General features: G+C 42.6%; 1 protein-coding gene across 1 annotated transcript in view; it reads left to right on the top strand.

The window, feature by feature from the left end:
- EIF2B3 (eukaryotic translation initiation factor 2B subunit gamma) overlaps positions 1–22,333 on the top strand; it is a gene marked incomplete at both ends in the record, with an annotated part of 99,037 nt that overhangs the window by 72,561 nt on the left and 4,143 nt on the right. Inside the window, 5 exons of the mRNA XM_080692217.1 lie at positions 8,005–8,132; positions 9,959–10,149; positions 12,644–12,721; positions 13,601–13,749; positions 22,022–22,125. Of these exons, the coding sequence (XP_080548343.1) occupies positions 8,005–8,132; positions 9,959–10,149; positions 12,644–12,721; positions 13,601–13,749; positions 22,022–22,125 (650 nt within the window). The remainder of the gene's footprint in view (positions 1–8,004; positions 8,133–9,958; positions 10,150–12,643; positions 12,722–13,600; positions 13,750–22,021; positions 22,126–22,333) is intronic.

Genomic DNA, 22,333 nt, shown 5'->3' with positions numbered 1-22,333 from the left:
CTCCTGTCTCAGCCTCCAAAATGCTTGGGATTACAAGTGTGTGCTGCCACACCTGGCTTCTTTTTATTGTTTTTGAAACAGGGTCTCACTGAGTTGCAAAGGACCTCACTGTAGCTGAGGCTGTCTGAGAACCGCAATCTTCAGGTCTCCACCTCCCAAATGCTGAGATTATAAGCATGTGCCACCACTCCTGGCTTTGATTTTTTTCCCCCTTCTTTTCAGTACTGGGATTGAACTCAGGGGTATTTTAACTCCAAGTGACACCCTAGCCCTATTTTTTATTTATTTTGAAACAGGGTCTCACTAAGTTGCGGAGGTCCTCACAACATAGCTGAGACTAACCACGAACCTGGTATTCTCCTATCTCAGCCTCCAAAATACTAGGATTACAAGCTCGTACCACTACACCCAGCTAGTCAGAGCCTTAGCTAGCAATTCCACCACACATATTAGATATCTCTATTTTTACAGATACATATACATACACACTTGAGGATAAGCAAACAGCTACATTTACCAGCTTCCACTACATAGCAGTGGTAGAGAAAGAATGAGCCTCACAAAGTGAAATCAGGAGTTGAGATAGGCATCCATGCAGCGAGGTCAAAATTAGGGCTATTTTTTTGTATGTGTGGTGCCAGGGAATTAGCCTAGGAGCATTCTCCTTCCAAGCTAGACCCTCAGCCCAATTTTATTTAGAAACAGGGTCTCACTTAGTTGCTGACTGCGTAAGTTGCTGAGGCTGGTTTCGAACCTGTAATCCTCCTGTCTGAAGCACTAGGATTACAAGTGTGCACCACCCTGTCTGGTTTATGATGATAATTAAAGACACATGCAGCCAGGCATGCAGTTGCTTAGGCTGGTCATGAACCTACAATCTTCCTTTCTCTAGGAAGTGAACTCAGAGGCAGTCTACCTCTGAGCTACAGCTCCAGCCCTATATTTTTTCTTTATTTTGAAACCAGGTTGCAGAGGCCCTCACTTAGTATCTGAAGCTGGCCTTGAACCTGAGATCCTCCTTTCCCAGGCTCTCAAGTACTGGGATTACAAGCGTGTGGCCCCATGCCCAGCTAGAAGCAGGTATTTTTAAAAAGACTTTACGTAAGAGAGAAGGGAGATTTTTTAGCACACTCAAAGCCATGGATCCAGTCCCCAGCACCTAAAAAAAGTTGCCTGGCCTGGCTTTGATTGGCCAGGGCCAGGGCACTGTATCTAGCTGGTAGCCTTTAGGCTCAAGGTCAGAATGTTCACAGTGGTCCACAGTAGCATTGTACAACTTCTTGGCATAGCTTTGAATTGCCTCCACTCTGACTAGGAAGCAGAAAGAGTAATTGTGTTCTCTACTATTCTTCTAAGCCTAGTGCATTATGGGAATTGACCTAATGCTGAGCTCCAGCAGAAGTGGGTAAGACCTGGCAGGACAGTTTTATATCCCCTCTTCAAATCACTGATCTCCTTGAGCTGAGGGGGCTCTGTGCCAAGGCTTGTTTGCTTGCCTCTCGCAATGACAGCTCTGTTTGGTCCATAATGTAAATGTCATGCCTCTGAAATACTCCAGCTGTTCATGCTTTGTCACTTCTCAAAAAGAACTGACTTGTGTTCCAAAGGAGGGGGCCAGGGAACATTTGCTGCCCACACTGGTTTGGGGCATTAAAGGGGAGAAAAAGAGCTAAGAGTAAGTGTTGTTTCATTCTTTGTATTCATATGGAAATTTTTAATCTCCATCAAAGGATCAGGAGAAAAATCACATTGAAATTCAATACAAAAACACCCAGCTTACACAGAATTTTTCAAAGATGTTTGACTTGATCCTTTAAAAGTAAAAAAAAAAAAAAAAAAAAAAAACTGTGTAGCTCCAGGCCTCATAATTTTTCTTATTCTTCTCAGTCTCTGCCTCAGTCTTGCTTTCCTACCTGCACTCCATCTGTGTGGTCTTGTCATGCTGAGCTTCTTTGAATGGGGGCTAAGGTGGGGGAGGGGTTTGCAGCAGCAGTCAGGTTTATAGGGCTTGCCTAAACTTTAACCCCTCCCTCAGGCCTCATTGTCTCACCTCTCAGAGTATTATAACTGGTTTTCCTGTCTTTGGTCTCCTTATTCTTGGCCTTCATCCACACTGCTACCAGAATTACTTTACCAGCAAATAAAATGGATCAGGTCACTTTCCTGCTTAAAATCTATCATAGATTTCCCAGTTCAGATTTTCTAGAAAACCTCAAAAGACTTCCACAGTCTGGTAACCCTTGCCTACCTGATCAGCTTCTATTCCCTCTTCCTTTCTGCTTGAACACAAATCAAGCTACTGCCCACTGGATTATAAATTCCTTGAAGTCAGAACAGTTTTTTATCATAGATATCACTATGACTGGCATATAATAGATGCTTCGTAAATGCCAAATAAATTAATTAGTGATTTAAATTCTAACAAAGTCACTGTGCTAATCTCTCACCCATATGCTTTCATTTTCTCTGTTAAATAAAAATCAAAAGCATATTCATAGCCAGGCATGGTGCCACGCACCTGTAATCCCAGTACTTAAAAGGCTGAAACAGAAGGAGTGGAGGACTGCAGATTCAAAACCAGCCTCAACAACTTAACAAAACTCTCAGCAACAGAGAAACCTGTTCTCAAAACAAAAAAATAAAAAGGGCTAGAGATGTAGCTCAAAGGTAGAATACCACTAGTATCAATCCCTGGTACCATACACACACACCAAAAAAAAAAAAAAAAAAAGAAAGAAAAAAAACATTTAGTGTACTAAGGACCAAGAATCAGGTCTCTTCTTCCCCTGATATAGAGTCCTGATCATTTAGACCCAACATCCTTTTTTTTTTTTTTTTTTTTTTTTTTTTTTTTTTTTGGTGTATGTTTGGTACTAGAGATTGAACCCAGGGGCATTCTACTTCTGAGCTACATCCCCATAATTTTTATTCTTTATTTTGAAACAGGGTCTCACTGAGTTGCAGAGGGCCTCACCAAATTGCTGAAGCTGTCTGTGATTCTTCGATCCTCCTGTCTCAGCCTGCCACGTACTGGGATCACAAGCATGTGCCATCAAGCCCAGCTCCAACACCCTATCTTGAAGAAACCATATATTCTCTGGAACTCAAGACAGCCATATGAAGGAGAGCTTCAAAAAGTTTGGCCAAAGTTGCTTACTCTTGTATGTGGGTAATATAAAAAGAGTACAGGCTTTTTGTTTTCTTTGTGGGAGTTCTTCTGCGTGTTGATCTTTGATCTTATCTTTTGTAAGAGTGGCATAGACTGATATGATTACATGAAAGTAAATTGAAGGTAACTTTGTTGTAGGAATTCTTTGATAACCATTAGTAAATAGGTACAACTATGATAATATAAGGGAACACTCTTAAGTAGGTAAGAGTATAACATCTTATTTGGGAACTACTTAGACTTTACAGTGGATTTGGAGACTTTTAGAGAATCTAGATTAAAAGAGAATAGTACCACAGAAACAAAAAAAAACAAGAGACACAAAACTTAAGCATGGCCTAAGGTTGTAAAATTTTTGTTTGCATAAAGAAGAAAATCACCCATAATTCTACTACTAATTCTTCATGAGGGAATACAGAACAGAAATCCTGTATAGGAGTCATTGTCTAACACAACCATTAACATTAAATTTCCACCCACCTTGGTAATGGGGATTGAACCCTGAGGCATTCTACTTACTGAGCTACATCCCCAGCCCTTTTTATTTTTTGCTTTGAAATAGGGTCTAAGGCTGGGCGTGGTGGCACACGCTTGTAATCCCCGCGCTTGGGAGGCAGAGACAGGAGGATCACGCAGGTTCGAAGCCAGCCACGCGCGCTGGCTTAGGAGACCCTGTTTCCAAATAAAAAACAAAAATGTAAAAATAGGTCTGGGAGTGTAGCCCAGAAGTAGAAGGGCTTCTAGGAACCCCAGTACCACAAAAAGAAAGAAAGAAAGAAAGAAAGAAAGAAAGAAAGAAAGAAAGAAAGAAAGAAAGAAAGAGGGTCTAAGTTGTTATGTTCCTGAGGCTGTCTTTGAACCTGCAATTTTACTCTCAGCCTCCCAAGCATTGGGATTACAGGCATGTGCTACCATGCCAAGCTAGAAATATATATTGATTGATTGTGATTGGTACTGTGGATGGAACCCAGGGGCATTCTACCTCCAAGTAACACCCCTAGCTCTGTTTTATTATTTTACTTTGAAACAGGGATTTATTAAGTTGGGAAGGACCTACTAAGTTGCTGAGGCTGGTCATAAACCTGTGGTCCTCCTGTCTCAGCCTCCCAAGTACTAGGATTACAAGTGTGCGGCATGCGGCTGAAATTTTTGAAATAAACAATTTTTAATTGTTTTAATAATTTATAATTTTAAAATTGTAAAATAACAATTTTAAAAATAAAATTTGGTTGGACACAGTGGCACAAACCTATAATCTTAATACTTAGGAGGCTGAGACAGAAGAAGCAAAGGTTTGAGACCAGCATCAGCAATTTAGCAAGGCCTTCAGCAGCTTTAGGGCTGGGATTGTAGTTCAGAGGTAGAATGTCCCTGGGTTCAATCCCCAGTACCATTAAGAAAAAAAGGTATACAAAAGAACTTCCTTAGCCAGGCATGGTGACTTATGCTTGTAATCCCAGCATTTGGGAGGCTGAGACAAAAAGATCACAGTTCGTGGACAGCCTCAGCTACTACTTAGTGAGGCCCTTTGCAACTCAATGAGACCCTATTTCTTCAAAATAAAGAATTAAAAAACGGGGCTAGGGGTATATCTCAGAGGTAGAATGCTCAGTACCGCAAAAAAAAAAAAAAAAAAAAAAAAAAGAATCCTCAGTACTGAAAAAAAAAAAGAACTTCCTTAACTTGATAAAAGGCATCTATAATAAACCTGAAGTAATCATCATTATAAATTAAAAACCAATAGAAGAATTCCCTTTAAAATCAGAAGTAAGGAGCTGGGTGTGTTGGCATATGCCTATAATCCCAGCTACTCAGGGAGGCTTAGACAAGAGGATCAAAAGTTAGAGAATAGCCTCAGCAATTTAGGAAGACCCTGTCTCCAAAACAAAAACGGAGCCAAGTGTGGTGTTACACATTTGTAACCCTGATACTTGGGAAGCTAAGACAGGAGAATCACAGGTTAAAGGCCAGCCTTAGAAACATAGCAGACCCTGTTTCAAACTAAAAAATAAAACATAGCCGGGGCTAGTGGTACATACTTGTAATCCCAATACTTGGGAGGCTGAGACAAGAGGATCACAGGTTTGTGGCCAGCCTTAGCTACTTAGTGAGGCCCTCCGCAACTTAGTGAGATTCTGTTTCAAAATAAAGGATAAAAAATAGGGCTGGGAGTGTAACTCAGAAGTAGAACCAGATTCACTCAAATTGAACCCCTGGGTTCAATCTAGTACTACAAATAAATAGGTAAATAAATAAAATAGGGCTGGGTATTGCTCAGAGATAGAATGCCTCTGGATTCAATTCCCAGTACCACACCAAAAGAAAAAAAAGGAGGTGCTGGGGATGTAGCCCAGGGGTAGAACACTTACCTAACCTGTTTAAGGACCTGGTTTTGACCCCCAACACGATTTAAAAAAAAAAAAAAACAAATAAGCCAAGCACAGTGGTAAGCCTACTCCCAGCTACTAGGGAGGTTGAGACAAGAGGATCACTTGAACCTAGAAGTACAGAGGCAGAAAGAGTAAATAAAAGAAAGAAAAATCAGGAATAAGGATGACTGCCGTCAGTGCTGCTAGTCAGCATTAAATTAGCCAATATGGTCAAATGATGAGAAAAAGATATAAGGGCTAAAAAGAAGGAAAAACTTGGTTTTTGTTTTTTGTTTTGTTTTGTTTGCAGTACTGGGGATGGAACCCAGGAGCATTCTGTCTCCAAGATATACCCCCAGCCCTACGTTTTTATTCTTTATTTGAAACATGGTCTCACTGAGTTGTGAGGCTTCACTAAGTAGCTGAGGCTGCCCGCGAACCTGGATCCTCCTGTCTCCACCTCCCAAATGCTGGGATTACAAGCGTGCGCCACCACACCCGGGTAAAACTTGTTTTATAGTTGAAATCATTGTAAGCTTCTGCAGATAAATTATTAGACTTAATAATGCAATTGGCTACAAGATCAAATACAAAATAAACAACTTTTTTGATACAAGAGATTAAACTCAGGGACAAGGCTGGGCATGGTGGCGCATGCTTGTAATCCCTGCGCTTGGGAGGCTGAGACAGGAGGATCACACGGGTTCGAAGCCAGCCTCAGCTACTTAGTGAGGCTTTCAGCAACTTAGTGAGACCCTGTTTCCAAATAAAATATTTTAAAAAAAAGGTCTGGGAGTATAGCCCGGAGGTAGAAAGCCTCTGGGTTCCACCCCCAATACCACCAAAAAAGGAAAAAAAGAAAAGAAAAAGAAAAACTCGGGGACATTTTACCTTGCAGCTATACTCCCCTAGCCCTTTTCTAATTTATTTTAATTAATTTATTTACTTATTTATTTTGCGGTTAGGGATTAAATCCAGGGGCATTCTACCTCTGAATGGTCCTATTTTTTATTCTTTATTTTGAAAAATGGGGTCTCACTAAGTTGCAGAGGGTCTTACTAAGTAGCTGAGACTAACGGAAAATCTGTGATCCTCCTGTCTTAACCACCCAAGTACTGGAATTACAAGCGTGTGCCCCCATGTTTAGCTGTCTGGCTTTTGGTTTTGTTTTTTGTTTTTTTCAGAACTGATGATCGAACTCAGGGGCATTCTACCTCCAAGCTACACCCCCCAGCCCTATTTCTTTATTCTTTATTTTAAAACAGGGTCTCACTAAGTTGCAGAGGGCCTTACAAGTTACTGAGGCTGGCTGCAAACGTGTGATCCTCCTGTCTCAACCTCCTAAGTACTGGGATTACAAGCATGAGCCACCATCCCCAGCTTTGGCTTTTGATCTTTTGTTTGTTTGTTTTTTGTTTGTTTGTTTGGTGGTACTGGGGTGGAACCCAGGGTCTTTTCTACCTCCGGGCTATACTTCCAGACCTGTTTTATATTTTATTTGGAAACAGGGTCTCACTAAGTTGCTGAGAGCCTCACTAAGTAGCTGAGAACCTCACTAAGTAGCTGAGGCTGGCTTTGAACCTGTGCAATCTTCCTGTCTCAGCCTCCCAAGCACTGGGATTACAAGCGTGCGCCATCACACCTGGCGGCTTTTGATCTTTTGAAACAGTCTCGCTAGGTTATTGAGAGTCTTACTGCTTGCTGAAGCCATACTCGAACCTGTGATCCTCTTGTTTCAGCCTCTCAAGTACTGGGATTACAGGCATGCACCACAGTGCCTAGCTTTTGAATAGAACTTCATAAAAAACTGTTTTTAGCCAGGCATGGTGACACACATTTATAATCCCAGTACTTGGGAGGCTGAGGCAAGAGGATCTCAGGTTCACAGCCAGCCTCAGCAACTTCGGCTCTCCACAACTCAGGGAGACCCTGTTTCCAAATAAAAAATAAGGGCTGGCGTGGAAGCACATGCTTGTAATCCCTGCGCTTGGGAGGCGGAGACAGGAGGATCCCGCAGGTTCAAAGTCAGCCTCACTAGCTTAAGAGACCCTGTTTCCAAATAAAAAAATATATAAAATAGGTCTGGGAGTGTAGCCTGGAGGTAGAAGGGTTTCCAGGAACCTCAGTACCACCAAAAAACAAATAAAAAATAAAATAGAGCTGAAGGTTTAGCTCAGAGGTAGAATACCCCTGAGTTCCATCCCTAGTACCACACATACACAATAAGACTATTTTCTTCCTTGACCAAGGGAAGAGAATATCAAATTCAATTCACTAACCTCCCACTCCCTGCCTGAAGCTCAAGAGAACTCAGAGCCTCTGCTTCTCCAGAACTGCCAAATCCATTCTACATTTGATCTGTTTCATTCCCAAGGTGATATAACCTGATCTGGCTTTGTCTTGGATGCATAGAGTTTTTGATCCCAATAGAACCAGCCAGGTCTCTCATTTGATCTTTCTTTCTAGGTCAATCACTTCTATCCGGAGTGAACTGATTCCATACCTAGTAAGAAAACAGTTTTCCTCAACCTCCTCACAACAAGAGCAAGAAGAAAAAGAGGACGATCTAAAGAAAAAGGAACTAAAGTCCTTAGGTCAGTGCTTGAACTGGTGCATTAAGAGGGCACGAGTAGAACTGCTTTGGAGAGAGTGCCAGCATGAGATGCCTGTCGTATGTCTTCAGGTGGAAGATGTTTTTCTCTAGTCTACAGGACAAGACAGGCCAGCTAACCTCGCTTCCTGAGCTCTGGGTAATCTTGCTGAGTCAGATTCTGTCATGCTGTTCTTCAGAGACAGACTAGTCATGCTTCCAGCCCTGTTGTCTGATTCATAGCTTTGTTTGACATGTTCTACCCTAGACTATTATGTCTTTAAACTCTTTTTGCCATATCTTAGTTCCCTGGTTCTTCTTTAGGCCCTGGGAACATCTACCCCTGATTAAACTCAGCCACTCTGTTAAGGAAAGGAAGGTAAAGAAATGTACAGTTACAGAGCCAGGCATGTTGGCATATGCTTGTTATCCCAGTACTTGGGAGGCTGAAACAGGAGGATTGCAGGTTTGAGGCCAACCTCAGATACTTAGTGAGGCCCTCTGCAACTAAGTGAGACCCTGTTTCAAAATAAAGAATAAAAAAAAAAACTAAGGCTGGGGTATGGCTCAGAGGTAGAATCGCCCAGGGTTCCAACCCCAGTACCACACATACACACACAGAATAAAAAAATAGCTAGGGTGTAGCTCAGAGGTAGAATGCCTGAGTTCCATCCCCAGTACCACAAAAATAAAAAAAGAAAAGTAAGAAAGAGAGAGAGAAAATAAAAATATATGTATGTCTATCAAATGAATAAACAGACAGTACTGGCAAGTTAGTTAAGATCATGCTTGTGATTGCAGTACTTGGGAGGCTGAGACAGAATCATAGGTTTGCAGACAGCCTCAGCTACTAGTGGGGCTCTACGCAACTTGGTAAGACCCTGTTTCAAAATAAAGAATAAAAATATAGGGCTGACGGTGTAGCTTGGAGGTAGAATCCCCCATGGTTCAATCCCCAGTACCACATACACACCAAAAAAAAAAAACCCAGAGATCAGACAGACCTGGGGGGGGGGGGATGGGAGAGGAGAGGAGAGGAAAGGAGAGGGAGAGAAATTTGGGGATTTCTGGAAGCCCTTCTACCTCCGGGCTATACTCCCAGACCTGTTTTATATTATTTATATTTGGAAACAGTGTCTCTTAAACCAGCGCGGCTGGCTTTGAACCTGCGTGTTCCTCCTGTCTCTCCCTCCCAAGCGCGGGGATTACAAGCGTGCGCAGAGGCACATTTTAAAGCCAGGTCTGACCGGGCGTGGTGGTGCACGCTTGTAATCCCTTAATCCCGCACTTGGAAGGCGGAGACAGGAGGATTGCCTTATTAGTTCTGTGACCTGAGACCGGTTACTCAGTCTTCTTATCATAAAATAAAAGATCTCAAAGGGTTGTTGTGAGAATTGAAATACTGGCACCTAGGCTCTCTGTCATAGCATAGCTACCTGATAAAAAGAAATAAAGGCTAACTAAGACACAAAGCCAACATGGCTGGCCACTAAAGCCTGGGTTTTGTTTTTGTTATTTCATGATTTACAAAGAACATCTATTCTATTTTCCCTAGTAGTACTTGATATAGATCAAACTTACTGTTAGGACCCCTTATTAAGCATTTTTATATTAAACAATATTCAAACATACAGGGAAATATACTACATCTTTTAATTTGATTATGTATTTGTAATTATAATGAGATTTTCCCAGAGCCCATGTTTCATAAGTAAATTTAAGGGGGGAAAGTGTTAGCTATACCCCATTCACAATTTGACCGAGTCTTTATCCCCTTGGTCATCTCTCTTTCTTTCACTTACTTGCTTGGTTTGGATTTTTGCTCTGAAGATATTTACAGTTTTATAAAGGAAGACAATACACTGACCCTGGCTCCCTATGATGCCTGCTGGAATGCATGTCGAGGTGATAGGCAGGAAGACTTGTCTAGACCACAGGTGCGCTGCTATGTCCACATCATGAAAGAGGGGCTCTGCTCTCGAGTGAGCACACTGGGACTCTACATGGAAGCAAACAGACAGGTGAGAACATGGATTTAAAAGGCAAGTCACATCTGGCTGGTGGTGCCTGCCTAAATCCCAGTACTTGGAAGGCTGAGACAGTGGTATCACAGACTCAAGGCCAGCCTCAGCTGGGTATAGTGGCACATGCCTATAACCCAAGTACTTGGGAGCCTGAGACAGGATGACCACAGGCTAAAGCCAGCCTCAGCAATTTAGTGAGGCCTTGTTTCCAAAGAAAAAATAAAATCGGGCAAGGGGTTTGCTCACAGGTAGAATGCCTCTAGGTTCAATCCCCAGGACCAATGAATAAATAATATATTTTTTAAGGCAGAGGGTAGCTGGTTGTGGTGGTACACGCTTATAATCCCAGCATTTGGGAGCCTGAGACCGGAGGATTCCATTTCGCAGACAGCCTCAGCTACTACTTAGTGAGGCCCTCTGCAACTTAGTGAGACCCTGTTTCAAAATAAAGAATTTAAAAAAAAAAAAATAGGACAGGGAGTGTAGTTCGGAGGTTGAATGCCCCTGGGTCCCATCCCTAGACCCACAACAAAAATAAATAAATAAATAAATAAATAAATAAATAAATAAATAAATAAATAAATAATAGGGCTGAGGGTGTAGCTGGAAATAGAATGCCCCTAGGTTCCATCCTCAGTACCACAAAAATTAAATAAGAAATAAATAAATAAGAAATAAATAAATGATAAATAAATGGCAGTGGGTATAGTTCAGAAGTAGAATGCCCCTGGGTTCAATCCTTAGTACAAGGAAGGAAGGGAGGGAATAGTCTGAGCTTTTGTTTTATTTCTTCATTGGATACATAGTTACTTACTGAAAATCCCTCTCATTCCCAAGACTGAGAAAGACCTGGTATGCCAGGATACCTGTTGGGATATCCAGGTCAGCAAAGGGGAAGTGGATAGTGAATAGCTTCCACTGAAGGGGAAGCAGTGCCCTAGAGACAATCAGGTCTTACTAAAGGGAGGGGTAGAAGGGAATCAGAAAGAGGCCAAGAGTGTAGAGGAGCTCTTTATTGTGAGCACAGGAGGAAGGTTCCCAGAATGATAACACCAAGAATAGAAATGGAGAAGAGTAAAAGGTTGAGGTGAGAATAGGAATGATAATTGAGGAACCAGTACTTGGGTGACATCCAAGAATAATAGAAATGAAATCCTGAAAATAGTACCTATTGGCATTATTCTTGGTGGAACTATGAAAACTGTCATGGCAAGTATAGACACTAGAGTGGGGGGTAGAGTGAGGTGTACAGTGATATAAAAGATTGTTGAAAATTCAGATTTCTCTGAAGAAAATGTGACTCTGGAATCTTTGGGACCCACAGCACATGATAGCTATAACCTCAACCCCAGACCTCACACTGGATTTAACCTGGATTGGTTCTAAATCTGAGAAAATTCCAAGCTAGAAAGCTGAGAAATCACAGGTAATCCCAGATTCACCCTGATTCTACTAGAATCTGTCAGGCTGGTCTGGAAGAGGATTTACTGATAGCCTGGAAACAGCCTGAAAAAGTGTTCTGCAAAGTGCCAGCAGGGACCATGTAGCAGATAAACCCAAAGGGCCTTGATCAGAGTGTTATAGAGAAGATCCCAGGGCAATGGCCTTCACACAGCAATGTGACCATTGCCGTCAAGGCCTCCCCAACTAGCATGGCTACCACCCACTCCTTTGGCCAGCATTCTGCCTGTGCTGGGAAATCAGATAGATATACTATCTGAGCCTTTCTAATGGTTCAGTAGCCAAACCCTCCCACCATGTGAATTTCCCTTTCACATTTTATTTTGGCTGGTAAAAAACAAATTCTTTCTCAGGATCAGTTCTTTTTTATTTTATTTTATTCTATTCATTCATTCATTCATTCATTCATTCATTCCGTTTGTATGTGTGGTACTGGGAATTGAACCTAGGGACATTCTGCCTCTGAGCTACACCCCAGCCCTATTTTATTTCTTATTTTAAAACAGGATTTTACTAAATTGTGAAGGGCTTCACCAAGTTGCTAAGGCTGGCCGTGAACCTGCAACCCTTCTGTCTCAGCTTCCTTAGTACTAGGATTACAGGCATGCGCCACCACACCCAGCTAGGATCAGTTCTAATAGTGAATTTGTCTAGCATTGTTCCCATCCTATTTCATGCATAGCCACAGTAGTCTAGGAGGTGAGCAAAACTTAGAGTGACGATGATCAGAATATGTGGTGTTCCTTGCCCCCATGAAGCCTTCTTTCCCAAGGAATCCTGCATGGGTACCTAAAAGGCATGTCTCACACTTCCCAGCTGAGGGATGTGACATGACTTTTAGGGAAGTGTCCTCTCAGCTAAGCAACTGAGAATAAGGCCATCTAGAAGTTATTCCATAAGCAATCCTGGTGCTAGAGGAAATGCAGCAACTTCCTATTCTCCCTCACCCAGACAGAAGATTGTAGCTGAGAGAATTGGATTCTATCTAAGATGTTTTGTGGTCATTGGTGACCAAATCTCTTTCCTCAAGGTGCCCAAATTGCTGTCCATTCTTTGTCCAGAAGAATCACCAGTCCATTCATCAGCCCAAATTGTCAGCAAACACATGGTAAGTGCTAGCCTGGGCAGGGCAGGATGTTCTGGGATTATTGAGACTTGTCCTTGAAAATCTAGATTGAGCCTTGAACTTCCTTAATCCCAGGGAAATCCCATCTGAGTTCTGGTAATAAATCTCATTCAAGACTTCCTGGGATGGTACTGACCCAATAAGGAAGGGTGCACTTAGTGTTGGGCTCAGGCATGGGAGCTCTCAATCTCTGTCCCACTTCTTACCCTGATTTAAGTACTGTCTTCAAGAAAGCACATCTCTGCACACAGTGCACAAGTATGTATATATTTGTCTGTTTTGCTTTCTTTTGCTTATTATGTTTTCTTCGCAAGGGAGTATCCTCAAACCAATATAAATTTGAGTTGGTGTCAGAGGGATTATGTGAACTTTTAGACCTAAGAAATATTGCTGAAATGTCTCTATGGAGAGATCTTATTACAGCCAGGCATGGTGGGGCACACTTGTAATCATAGTACTTGGGAGGCTGAGACAGGAGGATTGCAGGTTCATGGCTAGCCTAAGCTACTTAGTAAGGTCCCCTGCAACTTAATTAGACCTTGTTTCAAAATTAAGAATAAAAGCTGGGCATGGTGGGGCATCTTGTAATCTCAGAATTCGGGAGGCTGAAACCAGAGGATCACAGTTCACAGACAGCCTCGGCTACTTAGTGAGGCTCTTTGCAACTCAGTGAGACCCTGTTTCAAAATAAAGAAAAAATAGGACTGGGGGTGTAGCTCAGAAGTAGAATGACTCTGGGTTCCATCCTCAGTACCACACATACAAAAAGGAAAGATCCCGCTACATTCCAGCTTAAGGGCTGTGAGATGATTTACAGTTGGTTGATATTCATGAATGAGGTTTTATGTTTGCCTTTTGCAGGTTGGAGCTGACAGCCTCATCGGGCCAGATGCACAGGTTGGAGAGAAGTCGTCCATTAAGCGCTCGGTCATTGGTTCATCCTGTCTCATAAAAGATAGAGTGACTGTTACCAATTGCCTTCTCATGAACTCAGTCACAGTGGAAGAAGGGTATGTTTCCCTTTGTGCCTATTTGGTGCAGTTTTCCTGCTACCCTTCAGAGGTTTCGAGGTCCAGCTCAGCCCAGGAAAGAACTTACCTTGAGGAGGGGGAGAAAGGGAAAAGGAAAAGAAAAGGAATAGCACCTAGGCCCTTTGGGGCCCTAGTTTTATCTTCATAATGACATGGTCTCTCAAAGCATTTCCACCATCCTCCTCATAGTTAAGATAGTTGTGATCTTAGAAGCTATCTTCTCTTATCTGGGTATCTTGCTTGATGAAAATTACCACACTAGTGAGCATTGGCAAATGCTGGAATAACCCTACACCAATGTCTAAGAGTCACCTTTCCTTTACTCTATATCCCAAAGCAGTCCTGAAGAAGACAGAAGCCTAAGGAATATATGTATAAATCACACTTGCTTTTGAGGCTGACAAACTCATTGGACCAGATACACATAAGTTGTAGAGAATCTTCCTGATTTTGAGATACTTTACAGTGGCCTAACGTTTCATGAGATTCTTCTGAGTCAGATGTGGTGGCGCCCACTTGTAATACCAGTACCTGGGAGGCTGAGACAGGAGGGTCACAAGTTCAATGCCAATCTCAGCACCTTAGCAAAGCTCTCAGCAACCTAATGAGATCCTGTTTCCAAATAAAAAATAAAATTGGAGCTGGTTGTGGTGGTACATGCTTATAATCCCAGTACTTGGGAGGCTGAGACAAGAGGATTGCAGGTTCATGGCCGGCCTCAGCTACTTAGTGAGGCCTTCCACAACTTAGTAAGACTGTTTCAAAATAAAGAATAAAAAATAGGGCTGGGGTATAGCTTGGAGATAGAATACCCTTGCATTTAATCCCCAGTACCACAAAAATAAATAAATAAATAAATAAATAAATAAATAAATAAATAAATAAATAAATAAATAAAATTGACCTGACAGTGTAGGTTGGGGGTAGAATGCCTCTGGATTCAATCACCAATGCCCCTCCTCCCAAAAAATGAGATTCCTTTATATGGGCCTCTAGTTTTTTTGTTTTGTTTTGTGGCACTGGGGATGGAACCCAGGGGACATTCTACCTCCAAGCTTCACCCCCAGCCCAGTTTTTTATTCTTTATTTTGAAACAGGTCTCACTAAGTTGCAGATGGCCTCACTAAGTAGCTGAGGCTGGTGGCGAACCTGTGCTCCTCCTGTTTCAGCCTCCCAAGTACTGGACGCATGTGCTACCATGCCTGGTTTTTTAAAATTTTGAAACAGGGTGTCACTAAGTTGCTGAGGGTCTTGCTAATTTTCTAAGGCTGGCCTCAAACCTGTGATCCTTCTGTCTCAACATCCCAAGTACTGGAATTATAGGCATGTGCCACCATACTTGACTATGATTTTGTTTTATCCATGGAAAATCTGAGGCCCAGCTGGGTATGGTGGCACATGCTTGTAATCCCAGTACTTGGAAGGCTGAGACAGGAAGATCACAGGTTCTGCTGGATTTCACCCCCGTATCACAAAAAAAAAAAAAAAAAAAAAGTAAAAGGGCTGGGGTTGTGGCTGGGGTTGAGCTCAGAGGTAGAATGATCTTCTACATCTACCCTTCCACTATTGCTCCTCTGGATTAGAACATGAGTTTTAGAGTCAGACTGAATCCTGGGTTTGCTGCTTAATAGCCACTTAGAGAATTGACCTTACCTCTTTGTGCCCTATTTCCTCATTTATAAAATTTATAAAATGGCGTAAAACTGAATTACTTCAGGGTTTTATGGGAGTACTAAGGGAGTTAGTAAACATAAATCACTTAGAGTAGTATTTGGCTTATAAAATGCTAGTTCCCCTTTTGCCCCTTTTTTTTCATAATTTATCTAATTTCACAAAGCTGATGTGTTGCTAGTGTTTTCTAAAGAAGATATCTAGAAGCCAGGCATGGTGGCACACGTTTGTAATCCCAGCATTTGGGAGTTGGAGTCTGGAGGATCGTGTTTTGCAGACAGCCTCGGCTACTTAGCAAGGCCCTTTGCAACTAAGTGAGACCTGTTTCAAAAAAAAAAAAAACTAAAAAAATAGGGCAGTGGTGTAGCTCAGAGGTACAATGTCCCTAGGTTCCATCCCTGGTACCTCAAAAAAAAATATTTATCTAGAGCCAGGCATGGTGGCACACACTTGTAATCCCAGCATTTGAGAGGCTGAGACAGCAGGATCATGGTTCACGGACAGCCATATCTACTTAGGCTCTTTGCAACTCAGTGAGACCCTGTTTCAAAATAAAGAATAAAAAGTAGGGCTGGGCAGTAGAATGGCCTGGGGTTCTATCCTCAATACCGAAAAATAAGATAAAGTTTGAACTTCAGTATTTCTTTTTTTTTTTTTTTTTTTTTTTTTTTTTGGTGGTACTGGGGTTCCTGGAAGCCCTTCTACCTCCGGGCTACACTCCCAGACCTATTTTTTTTATACTTTTTATTTTTGGAAACAGGGTCTCTTAAGCCAGCCGCTGGCTTCGAACCTGCGTGATCCTCCTGTCTCTGCCTCCCAAGCGCAGGGATTACTAGTGTGCGCCACCATGCCTGGCGTAAAGCAAAGTTTTTGTTTGTTTGTTTGTTTACGGGTTTGGAGATGGAACCCAGGGGCATTCGACCTCCAAGCTACACCCCCTGCCCTATTTTTTATTCTTTATTTTCAAACCGGGTCTCACTTAGTTGCAGAGGGCCTCACTAGGTAGCTGAGGCTGTCCGCGAACCACGATCCTCCGGTCTCAGTCTCCCGAATGCTGGGATTACAAGCGTGTGCCACCATGAACTTCAGTATTTCTTATCATTTGGCTCCAAAAACAAATCCTAGAATGTGACAGTGGCATAGGTTCATGAGAGTCATGTAGATCAACTCCTGTGTTTTCCAGAGGAGTAAAGTGTGGCATTCCAGACTTCTTTCTCATTGCAGTCCTGCTACCCTGTGTCCTTCCAGACTCCTACCTGAGATTGACACATGTCACCACACTCTTAGAAACTGGCACTACATTTACCTTTTATCCGTTTGATCAACTAGTTTCAGAGTAACTGATGACATTTCGTAGCTTCCACTCTCTCACCTTGTCTCAGGCCTTCCAAGGAAGACAGTGGTATCACTTTCCCCCATTTGCTCTAATTAGCAACCTCTCCATCCCTTCTTGTGGGTGGACAGATAAAGTAGTTCTCTAGCACCATGTTGAAGTACAGTGTTAGCAACCTAACTGACATGAAGAAACTTGGTGAAGAAACATTGGTTCCCTAATAAACTGCTACTTGCTATGTGAGAAAAGCTGAGAGGAGAGACTTAGTACATCTCAGAGTCAGCTGTTGCTTTAAAGGAGATGATCTAGTAAGGTTTCTAGCTGGGGAAATAGTAAAACGTTTAGACAGCTGCTGCCGCCACTTTTCTAGCTAAATAATTGATGGAGAGCTGTGTGTGATGGCATACACTTGTAATACCAGTACTTGGGAGGCTGATACAGAAGGATCACAGGTTCATGGCCAGCCTCAGCTACTTAGGCCCTCCACAACTTAGTGAGACCCTGTTTCAAAATAAAAAAGTAAAATTTGGGCTGGGGGCATAGCTCAGAAGTAGAATGTCCCTGGGTTCAATCCCCAGCACCACAAAAAAAAAAAAAAAAAAAAAAAAAGATTGATGGAAAGCTACAGGCTGCCCACACAGGCCTAGTGACTAGAAAGGCCATTAGAGATTACCCAATCCTGCAAATTAGCTCCTGGTGATAAGATCAGACATCCTGTATCCCATATGAATTTTTCCCATTATTTTTAGGTCATTTAATTTTAATTACTTTGGGTGAATTCAAGAAAGGTAATTAAATTTCAGTCATGTGGATCTTGATTACCCTGCTGCTATTACGTCTAGACTTGAGTGTCAAAGTAGGAGCATACGTTTGTCCAGAAAAAAGTTTCTCATAGCTTTGGTGTACTTGTCTCTGTCAGCGGTGGTGGGCCGCTGAGATTTTCTGGACAGTGAGTTGGACACCTGCCCAAGGTCCTCAGGGCTTGAGAGATACTAATAGGACCACCTTGGGGAAGCTGTAGCAAGACTATCCAGAGAAACTCCTGCCTGTATTTTTCATTTTCTGCCACTCTCTAGGACAGCTAATGCTCAGGAATCAAAAGTCTAGTGAAGACAGGCAGGGTGGTGCATGCTCGTAATTCCAATACTTGGGAGGCTGAGACAGGTGGATCACAGGTTCACAGCCAGCTTCACGCAACCTCATGAGGCCTTCCACAACTTAGTGAGACCCTGTTTCAAAATAAAAAAATAAAATAGAGTTGGAGGTATAGCTCAGAGGTAGAATGCCCCTAGGGCTCCATCCCCAGTGTCAACAACAACAAAAAAGTCAAGTGAAAACTTTGCCAAGAGCCGGGCGTGGTGGCGCATGCTTGTAATCCCCGCGCTTGGGAGGCTGAGACAGGAGGATCGCACAGGTTCGAAGCCATCCTCAGCTACTGAGTGAGGCTCTCTGCAACTTAGTGAGACCCTGTTTCCAAATAAAATATCAAAAAAAAAAAAGGTCTGGGAGTATAGCCCGGAGGTAGAAAGCCTCTGGGTTCCACCCCCAGTACCACCCAAAAAAAAGAAAACTTTGCCAAGGCTTGAGTGTCTGTCCTGTGTTCTGCATCTTTCTTTCTTTTTTCTTTTTTTTTTTTTTTTTTTTTTTTTTGTATTAGGGGTTGAGCCTAGGGTTATTCTACCTCTGAGCTACACCTCAGCCCTTTTTATTTTGAAACAGGCTCTCACTAAATTGCTGATGGTCTCCCTAAGTTGCTGAGGCTGGCTAGCCTTAAATCTGTGATCCTCCTGTCTCAGTCTCCCAAGTACTGGGATTATAGGCATGCACCACCATGCATGGCTTGTTCTGCATCTTTAGTCCCCTGATCCTAAGCAAGATCTCCTACATTTCTCCCTGGTCCAAGGCAAGTGACCCCTAGCAACAGTCAAGCTGGGCATGCATGCTTGTAATCCCAGAGCCTCACGCTTGTAACCTCAGCCTTGCTAGTAGATATGATTTATGACCTCTCTAGTGAACCTGGAGAACAGTTGAGAAGACAAATGTTCAAACAGAACTTCATATTAGCCAGGCATGGTGGCGCATGCCTGTATTCCCGGCATTTGGAAGACTGAGACAAGAGGATCATGGTTCGCCGACACCTCAGCTGTCTTTTACAATTCAGTGAGACCCTGTTTCAAAATAAAGAATAAAAAATAGGGCTGGGGGTGTAGCTTGAAGGTTGAACCCCCTGGGTTCCATCCCCAGTACCACCAAAAAAAAAACTTAGTACGATCTCAAAGATTCATCTCAGAGGTTCCCATAGATCCACCAACCAAGAGCCTTAAGGGAACTCCAAATTCCCATCAACCGACTCAGTCTTCTCTGTCACATTACTGCAGTAGTGGTTTCTGTCTCAGGAGGAGTTACACATCCTAAAGACCTCATCAGACCTCTAAATGTAAAACCAGGCCATTCTTTGCCATGGGAATCTGGCCCCAGTCATTCTAGCCCTTCCAGAAGAGGTTCCCACTTAAATCCCAGATTCCAAAGTAGCCACTTTGCAGTCTTTAATTATGACCACTTCAGTTCCGGTTGGCTGTTTTCATACCTGCTGATGGTGATTACCTTTTGCATGAAGGTGTTTAGTTCTACAGCATAAATTAAACTACTCTATAGAAAGTATACCCCTGCTAACACCTTGAAAAAAGAAATAGGACTTATCAGTGATAAACCAGTAGCCTTACAAGTTAGCTCTGTTATTACAGGAGCCTCTATATCTAAAGCTTTCTGTATTTTTGTATTATCCTTTTTGGAGAATTTTCTGCAAGGATCAGGAATCACCCTAACTGCTGATTAGACTGCTTTTCAAGTTAGAAAGTTTTAAATGATACCAAAGCACACCCACTGAGTGTACCCTGAACCTGTGCCAAAAAGCAATCTAGTACTTGTCTCTGCTTATCTCTAGCCCACAGCACAATGTGCTGTACTTTTGGCCTTTTGTTTCTTCTCAACAGGCTTTAACCTTCTAGAAAAATAGAGATGAAGAATCTAGAATGTCATAAAGTGCTAGAATTCCTTCCTTTGTGCATAAAAATTTGGCATTTGGGAAGTTTTTTGTTGTTGTTGCTGGGGTTTTTTTGGTGGTACTGGTGGTGGAACCCAGGGACTTTCTACCTCTGGTCTATACTCCCAGGCAGGCCTATTTTTATGTTTTATTTGGAAACAGGGTCTCACTAAGTTGCTGAGAGCCTCACTAAGTAGCTGAGGCTGGCTTCGAACCTGCGCAATCCTCCTGTCTCCACCTCCCAAGCACTGGTTTACAATTGTGCGCCACCATCCCAGCTTACTTTCTCTCCTTAAACTGGTACGGGGATTAAACCCAAAGGTGCTACACCCTCAGACTTTTTTTTCCCCAGTACTAGGAATTGAACCCAGGGGTATTCTACCTCTGAGCTATACACCCAGCCCTATTTTTCTTTTTTTTTTTTTCTTTTTGGTACTGGGGGGATGGAACCCAGGGACATTCTACCTTCAAGCTACACCCCCAACCCTATTTATTTTTATTCTTTATTTTTTGAAACAGGGTCTCACTGAGTTACAAAGGGCCTCAAGTAGTAGCTGAGGCTGGCCAACTACGATCCTCCTGTCTCAGCCTCCCAAATGCTGGAATTATAAGTGTGCGCCACCACACCCACTTATTCTTTATTTTGAAATGGTCTCACTAAGTTCCAGAGGGCCTCACTAAATAACTGAAGCTGGCCAAGAACCTTTTTCCTGTTTTAGCCTCCTAAGCACTGGGATTACAAGCATGTGCCACCATCCTTGGCCAGGCCTTTCATTTATTCATTCATTTGTTTATTCATTCATTTATTTATGTGTATGTATGGTACTAGAGATTGAACCCAGGGACATTCTACCTCAGAGCTACATCCCCATCCCTATTTTATTTCTGTTTTTGAAATAGAGTCTTACTGGGTGATGAGAGTCTCACTACTTGCTAAGGCTATCCTCAAACCTGCCATCCTATCTCAGCCTCCCAAGTACTAGGATTATAAGCATGTACCACCATGCCCAGCTGACTTTTTAATTTTTTATTTTGAGACAGGGTCTCAATAAGTTGCTCAGGATGGCCTTGAACTTGTGATCCTTTTGCCCCAGCCTCCCCTCCCAAATCCCTGGGATTACAGGCATGTGCCACCGTGCTCAGCCACTGCCCATTTGGGGCTCTCTCATTTCTTTTTCTTTTTTTTGCTACAGGGGATGGAACTCGGGCATTCTACCTCCAAGCTATACCCCCAGCCCCCAGCCCTGTTTTTTATTCTTTATTTTAGAATGAGTGTCAAAGAGTCTCACTAAGTAGCTGAGACTATCCACAAATTGTGATTATCCTTTCTCAGCCTCCAAATGCTAGGATTATGAGCATACACCACCATGCACGATTGGAAGATGTCTTTATTTATATTTTTTGTGTGTGGTATTGGGGGTAGAACAACATAGGGGTCGGGGTCTTTTACCTTCCAACTATACCCACAGACCTATGTTATTTATTTGGAAACAGGTTCTCACTAAGTTGCTGAAAGCCTCATTAAGTTGCTGAGTCTGGCTTCAAACCAGTGATCCTCCTGTCTCAGCCTCCCAAGTACTAGGATTATAAGTGTGCTCCATCACACCTGGCTTGGAAGATATCTTTAAATACATTCAAATGCCAAGAGTCAGTGCTACTTTCGAAAATGTCTTTAAGTCTTGGGATAGTCTTTTGTGTGAAATGAAGCATATTTTTAACCTTTTTCAGGTTGGGGCTATAACTCAGTAGTAGAATGCTTCACTACTATGTGTGAGACCCTGGGTTCAAGTCCCATGTTTTTCTTTCTTTCTCTCTCTCTCTCTCTCTCTCTTTCTCTCTCTCTCTCCTTTTTTGTATTCTGAATGAATAATGAATAATGATTTTAATTAACCAGTCTGTGTGGTAAGAGCTATGGGGAACCCATTGTTTCCACAGTCAATCTCCTAGAAAGAGCCTCAAGCAGGAATAATGGGTCACCCCAGGGACCAGTCTCAGCTTCTACTCCCAAAAAAGGAAATACAAGCATATCCCAACTCTGGAATTCTATAAGCCATGTCCTGCCTCTTGTTTTCTAGTGATAACTTGAGGCATGTATCCATTAGTAAGATTGGCTGAGGGAGGATCTGAATCCCCCAGCCAGCAGAGGTAAGGATGATGGTGAGAGCTCCAGGCAGGTCCTCTCTAACTTGGCTACTGTATTGCAGAAGCAGCATTCAGGGCAGTGTCATCTGCAACAATGCTGTCATCGAGAAGGGAGCAGACATCAAGGACTGTTTGATTGGAAGTGGCCAGAGGATTGAAGCCAAAGGTAAACAGAATCCAAATTACAATCATAGATGCCTGTCGGGGGAGGCGGGGGGCAGGGTTTGAGGAGCCAACCTAGGGCCTTCCCTGTGCTAGGCAAGCATCCTACCACCAGATGCCCTTTTACCTATCACACCAGCACAGATAGTGCCTCAGTGGGGAAGTTGTGGGAAACAAGCACATAAATATACTACAGGTGACAACATAAGTTC

The sequence above is a fragment of the Muscardinus avellanarius genome (genome assembly GCF_963383645.1).
Source record: "Muscardinus avellanarius genome assembly, chromosome: 3".
Taxonomy (NCBI): Eukaryota; Metazoa; Chordata; class Mammalia; order Rodentia; family Gliridae; genus Muscardinus; species Muscardinus avellanarius.
The sequence above is the reverse complement of the archived record's forward strand: the minus strand, read 5'-3'. Positions and strand labels throughout refer to the sequence as shown.